General features: G+C 37.6%; 1 protein-coding gene across 3 annotated transcripts in view; it reads left to right on the top strand.

Moving 5' to 3' along the window:
- The window catches only part of LOC102197052 (NMDA receptor synaptonuclear signaling and neuronal migration factor-like), a 67,776-nt gene that overhangs the window by 34,236 nt on the left and 26,842 nt on the right, over window positions 1-6,698 (top strand). For 2 of the 3 annotated variants that reach the window (XM_005745798.1, XM_005745799.1), the window contains 4 exons: window positions 2,839-2,891; window positions 4,117-4,206; window positions 4,760-4,887; window positions 4,983-5,066. In XM_005745798.1, the coding sequence (XP_005745855.1) occupies window positions 2,839-2,891; window positions 4,117-4,206; window positions 4,760-4,887; window positions 4,983-5,066 (355 nt within the window). The remainder of the gene's footprint in view (window positions 1-2,838; window positions 2,892-4,116; window positions 4,207-4,759; window positions 4,888-4,982; window positions 5,067-6,698) is intronic. The other variant, XM_005745800.1, reaches the window with a different exon arrangement.

Raw genomic sequence — 6,698 nt, forward strand, 5'->3', positions numbered from 1 at the left:
AATATTTGGCAACGGGCCTCACATCCACCAAGGCTGAGACATTCCATATGCTGTATGAGCTTGTGTGTGTGTGTGTGTGTGTGTGTGTGTGTGTGTGTGCGCGCGTGCGTGTGTGTGTGTGTGCGTGCGTGCATACCGAGCTGTGTCACATAGAGTGCAATGCTTTTAATAGAAAGGTACATCTCAGTTAGTTTCAAAAATTAAATTATTCATGGTTTAATGAGGATAATTTTGCAAAGTGTTTTGTAAGGTCACAGAAGGAAAGCGAAGGTTAGGGGCGATTTATTTGCAGAAATATGAATTCACACATACATATACTGGCAGGAATTTGACTTTATTATCTTGGTGTGCAGGTGGTAGATTTAAAAAGCTAGTTGTCACACAGTATGAAAATACAACTCTGACTGACGGATGGGTCCCCCTCTCCTCTGAGTCATCTCTCTATTTTAGGCGCTGCCTTCACCATTCCTGCAATCAACACTGACATGTCAGGGGTGTTTTTGGATTGCCCCCAACTGTGCTCTGGATTCAAATATCTTTAAATGGTGCATGTAGGGATGTGAGCTTTGCATTTTGCTTTTGCACGTTTCTTTTTGCTATTTAGCCATGATGAAACTAGAAATTTATGTTGGTAGTTTTTTTGCTATGTTACCCCTGCATCAAATTGATGACCTGTCCGGGGTGCACCCAGTGTTGTGCAGTGCCACCAAAAACAGATACTATATGGGGCAGACAACCTTTAATAGAGGTGGGGCTTATTATAAATAATTAGCTATAGGGTTGCGACCCATTCTCATTAGTTTCCGTGAACCTTATCACAGTACCATGTGCCTCAACTACATAGAGCAGAAGAGTCCACACACTGATTTACCCGTTCATCCTATTTTTGATGTGATTTTTGCAGAAAGCTAGATAGGCAACCTTAGCTACCCAACAGCGAGGAAGACAAAATAGGCACACAAAACAAAATAGAATCTATGGCTTAACCTCTAGGAAGTAGAAGCAAACCAATGCCACAAACAAAACCACAAAGTTATCCTTTGAGAATATGGTTAAGTTTAGGCTGTTGCCTAAACTTAACCATATTCTCAAAAGATAACTTTGTGGTTTTGTAAGCATAAAGGCCTTTAAACACTGAGCACATTGCAGAAAATTAAAAAGATTCACAATAATTAAGACATGATTGAAAAATTTATTCTCACAAAATGCACTACAAAAAAAAATTAAAAATAAATAAATAAATAAATAAATAAATAAATAAATATATATACACACAAATACTGGTGGCCACCAATGCTCACCCTCAACCTGGTATAAATATGAAAATCCTAGGTGACTTCCTTCTTGAGTTATGCCATTCATAAGATTTTCACAAAACTTGACCTCTAAGCTTGATCTTGAGGTGGAGGTGACTGTGATTTGAACTCCTCCAAGATTTTTAGTAGATGCACTTATGGTGTCAGTTTGAACCCTCTATGTCACATTGTTGGAGTCAAAAATGGAGTCAACATCAAGTGATTATGAGAATGTTGTAATGTTTCTAAACAAGTGAAGGAAGAAACAGAGATTCTGGGTTCATTCAGTTCTCACGAGAACAAAGCAGCAGGGAGAATTTCATGGAATCCGGAAAACTTTTGTACATATTTCAGGATGTCAGTGGGACAGTTTGATCCCATCTGATTTTCATTGAATTTATCTCAATTTTTTATTTATTTTCATAAAAAAGACTTTTATATACCTTTTATACTATACTTAGCATGCATGTGTTAGGACTATAGGAGGAAGTCAGAGTAACCAGAGGGAATCCACATAAGCACGAAGAAGAATAGACATGAGTCTAAGCCCCAAGAAGCTCAGCTGCATATCTGCAGTGGATAAGACGTGCAAAAACAATACAATCTATATTGTACTAAAATGAAGCAGACTTGCAAAAGTCTGCTTCATTTTAATAAAATAACTTTTCTTTACCATTTTATCATGTATCCAAAGAAAACTGTGATGATTTTTCTAAACTGTGAAAAATAAACAACAAACTGCAGACTTTGTTTACTGTTTTGAGCTTTTGAGTTCGGACATCTGCCATGAACTGGAATGGTTCACCTCAAACACCAGCTCACTGTCAGTGAAGTATGTAGTACACAAAGGTAATTGTGATTATTAACCATGGTGAACTGATGAAGCTTTTGGACATTTGTAATTTTCAATGGTAGCTTGAAAGTTGGGGAGTGGCTGTAGCTCAGAGGGTAGAGCAGGTCTCTACTAATTGGAAGGTTGGTGGTTTGATCCCTGGATGCAAGATACTGAACCCCAAGTAGATCTCTGATGCATCCATTGGAGTGTGAATGTTGGATAGAAAACACTGAAATAAGGGGAAAAGTGCTTGTGTGAACGAGACATGTTGTATAAAGCACTTTGGCTGCTCGGGTAGAGTAGAAAGACCCTATATAAAGAGCCAATCCTTTTACGTTTTAAAATATACTGTTAAAACCCTGGTCCTCTATTCCCGATTAACATCCACTTTTTTGTTGTTATGGATTTTTTTTAAATGATTTTCTATTTGAGTGGCTAAAACAGGTGACAATTCTATGAAATGTTTTGATGTTAAGCACCCCACTTCCTAACCCTAGATGAATTTCAGTCCATATGCACAAAACACCCACTGGATATTTAGATGTGATCACTGGTAATTTATCAGTAGCCTGACCCTAATCAAGATGCCCCATCATCTTCTGCTCTGTTGTTCTCTATGTATGTTTTTAAGTTTGAAGCATTTTCTCTCTTATTTTTTTTATATTCTTAATATGCTTCGTCTTCTTCTTTTTTTCTCTAAATTGATAGAAATTTTCGCAAGCACCTTCGGATGGTGGGCAGTCGCAGGATGAAGGCCCAGAGTGAGTCTTTGCATTTGTTTCTGTTGGCATGTGTGTGCATTGTCAAAACACTACCATGCATTCATGCTCTCGAGTGTGTACCATGACATCACAGTGGATGTTCATTTGATGTTTTTCATGCTTTATGCACGTAGCATCAGTAGTGTGGACGTGTGTATATATTTTGTTAGAGTATACTAAACATTATTCCTTAAACTGCTAGTTGATGGTAATTTTATCGCTATGCGGTGTTTAGACAGTCTTTGTATTTGTTCATTGTTGTGAGACTTGTACCATTTGTATGATATTGATTGTGCACTATATTGAACTGAAAGGCAATTTCTGTTTAACAAGACAGAATCCCAGCTAGTTTACGTGTGGTGTTTGTTTAGCTGTGCAGTTCTGAGTATGTGCTATTTTTGAAATATCTGATATGTTTTTTTTTCTTTTTTAATGTGTAAAGTATTTCCTCTGAATATATTCACATTGTTATTTGACATTAAGGGAAAAAAGCGTCCTTGGTTTGAACTCCCACCAGGCTAATCTCAAGACTCTGATGATGAGATTTTATACATTTTTATTACAAATGGTTTAAATATTTACAAAATACAAACATAAAGCAAAACAAAACAAAATACAGCTGTAATGCTTTAATAATTTAAAGATACTTGTGTTTTGGGTATGTTCATAGAAAATCTGTGAAATAAATGCTAAAAAACAGTTAATAATCATTTTGTATCTGATGAAGGTCAGTTGCACTGAAACAGCACGATTCAGTGAAATGGTGTTAAGTAAGAAAGTGTGTGGTGGAGGTTATATTTCTTTTTAACCCTTTTCTACCTTCTACACACCTATCAGGTGTGCAGAGAGTCTGAACTACTTAAAAATACTGATAAAAGAAATCAATATGTATTAAATTGTATATAACGATATCTATAAATTAAAAGTGCATTACTGCAATTTCGTTTAAACAACTTTTTTAATTTTAATGACTTTTTTATCTTGGAATCATTAAGACAACAGAAAAACTGAAAAATGATCAACCATTTGCTAATACAATGTAAACTCTTACTGTTCTGTTAATATGAAGCAACATGACCTGATATCCAACCGGGACAATGGAATTGACTGATTCACAAGCTAGGTCAATAAGACAGAGCTCTTGATTACTGGGTTTGATTATCCTTTGGAGACTGTATATATGTGTGCGTGTGAGTCATTCTCTGCCTCCCCCCAACTTCATCAGCCTTCGTCGATCGTCGAGCCAAGAGCTTCAGCCGCTCGTGGAGTGACCCCACCCCCGTCAAGCCTGAGTCACTGCATGAATCCAGAGACAGTGAGTCCATGCTCTCTTAGTTATTCACAAGCAAACACACGGTATACAATATATACCTTAGGCCTTTCTTAAACTTGGCTTCTTACACATGTATGTATAAACACCTACAGGTAAGCACACAGACAACTGCACTCAAGCATAATAAGGCTGCACACACATTAAAACAAGAACAAACACAGATTGACAGATGCCCTGTCACGCAAACATGCTGTCTCTTTTTATTTTATATTGCCATTTTTAAAGTATGCTTTATTCTGCGTACCACTACTCAACTGTTACCATCCATCCGCACAGCTCTACTCATCCTGCGGCCTGTCGTCCATCTGCCTGTTGTTTTGTGTTGTATCTGTCTGTATCTGGCTGGGCAGATAAGGAGCCTGTTATTGTGTCCTTTTGTGTCGTGTGCCGTTTGTTTTTAACTCCTCCATTTCTCCCCTCTGTGCTGGGAAAAGAAAATAACAGGTGCAGCGTTTTCAAATGGAGCACCCCGCTCTACTAATCTTGTTTGTGTATTATCCTTTCATCTCGCCCTTTGTTCCCATGTGTGAACCAGGTGGCGAGCTTCAGACCTCCTCAGGGACGCTGGATGAAGGGCTGGATGAGGATGCCGACTGGGAGGAGGAGAGGGAAATGGAAAGAGTGGCCTGCGACGGAGAAGACTTTATCCCTCCCAAAATCATGGTGAAGTTCCTGGCAATTAAATTAACATATAGATTAATGACGTTTGAATATATGTGCAATCAAAGTCTATCTGCATGCTTTTCTTCTCTCCATAGCTGATATCTTCCAAGGTCCCAAAGGCTGAATATGTTCCCAACATAATTCGTAGGGACGACCCCTCCATCATCCCCATCCTTTATGTGAGTATCTGCTAGTGAGTTTCCACTACATATAGATTTTGATTGACTGGTAGATTTTTTATTTGGTGTTGTTTCTTGATGAGATGCCACAGGAGCTGATGGATAAGTGTTAAGATTGACTTTTTTTGAATCTTGTCCCTGGCAGGTTGTTGGGTTTTTAAAGCAAGCCAGCCAACATAAATTTGGCTGAAATACAAATGGTTGGAGCCTTTAAATAAGTGTTTTAACTTCTCTGTGCAATCTGTGCTGAGAGTGGTCTGTTTAGTAAAACCATCTCATCTTTTTTGAATACGCTGCATGCAACAGTGACATCTGTTAGTACCATTAGATGAAGTCAGGTGACAACATTACTAGAATTCTGTGGGTACCTTGAAAATCTGTATTAAATTTCATACAAATCCATTTGTGGATAAAACTGACATTTTAGTCAATTTAGAAACTTTAATGACTTTTTTAAAACTTCCAGTAGCTTCTAGTTTGCAAGTTAAAAGCAAAGATCAAATGGAAGCTCAGTAAATGATTCGTTCAGTCAAGTGCTCAGAGTTCATTTTTGTTCGAGTGTAGAAAAGCACCGTCAATCATCCACTTGAAGTGACATGTCTCCTCAGCAAAATACAGACTCATCACAGCCTGGCTTTGAGGTTCTGCTAAGTGGCACCATGTTGTTTGTCTGCTCAGATGAAAATATAAAGGCACTCCTTTGCTGTATACCAGCTGGCATTTTCCAGTAAAGAGAATTATACGACGGAAAGTGCAGCGTTCTTTCAAGTACTGCCAAAATACAAATGTCTTCTTTTTTTTGGTTCTAAATGACAGTTCATTATAGAACCATGGTTTCCCGACCTTTCTAGCAACACTAAAGAGTCCATTTGGTTTTCTGTTTTCTGCTGAAACATCTCGGTGACTGCTGGTCAGGTTGCTGTGGAATTTTCCATGAAAATTTATGTTCCTATCTCGGTAAATTTCAATATGTTGGCTTTTCCTTTTTTAGCAGTATCAAGTCATTTTATTTTGTCCACTGTTCTGGTTTATTAACTTATTTATTACGTTATCCATATGCCCCAAACAACTAGAGCTAATTAGCAAATATTCATATGCTACCACACTAAAATAAGACCATGAATTCTCCTGACTAAACCATTAGATTTATTTCATTTGTTTGTTTGTTAAATTCTATTAGAGAGAGATTAGTTGAGTTTTAATTTTAAGATAGGTACTGTGTTAAATATTGATATGAGTTAGCATTTAGCCTATCCTCAAACTACATGACAGTTAACTAAAAGAAATCAAGTAAGACAGTGAGACATGCATTGCTCTTGTAGTGCAGTGTCAACCTTACAAAAATATTTCCAGTTGTATCAAAATCTTTAGGAAATTGGCTCCTCAGCTGCCTTACTCTTTGACTTCAGGAAACCCTTTTCTGATGAGTTCATGGCAGAGGTGTGGACTCGAGTCACATGACTTGGACTCGAGTCAGACTCGAGTCACATGACTTGGACTCGAGTCAGACTCGAGTCATTAATTTTATGACTTTAGACTTGACTTGAAAAAATGTTCTAAGACTTGTGACTTGACTTGGACTTTTACACCAATGACCTGGGACTTGAATTGGACTTGAACCGGTTTACTTGA

Source organism: Pundamilia nyererei, unplaced genomic scaffold (genome assembly GCF_000239375.1).
Source record: "Pundamilia nyererei isolate P.nyererei 1_Seehausen unplaced genomic scaffold, PunNye1.0 scaffold00167, whole genome shotgun sequence".
Taxonomy (NCBI): Eukaryota; Metazoa; Chordata; class Actinopteri; order Cichliformes; family Cichlidae; genus Pundamilia; species Pundamilia nyererei.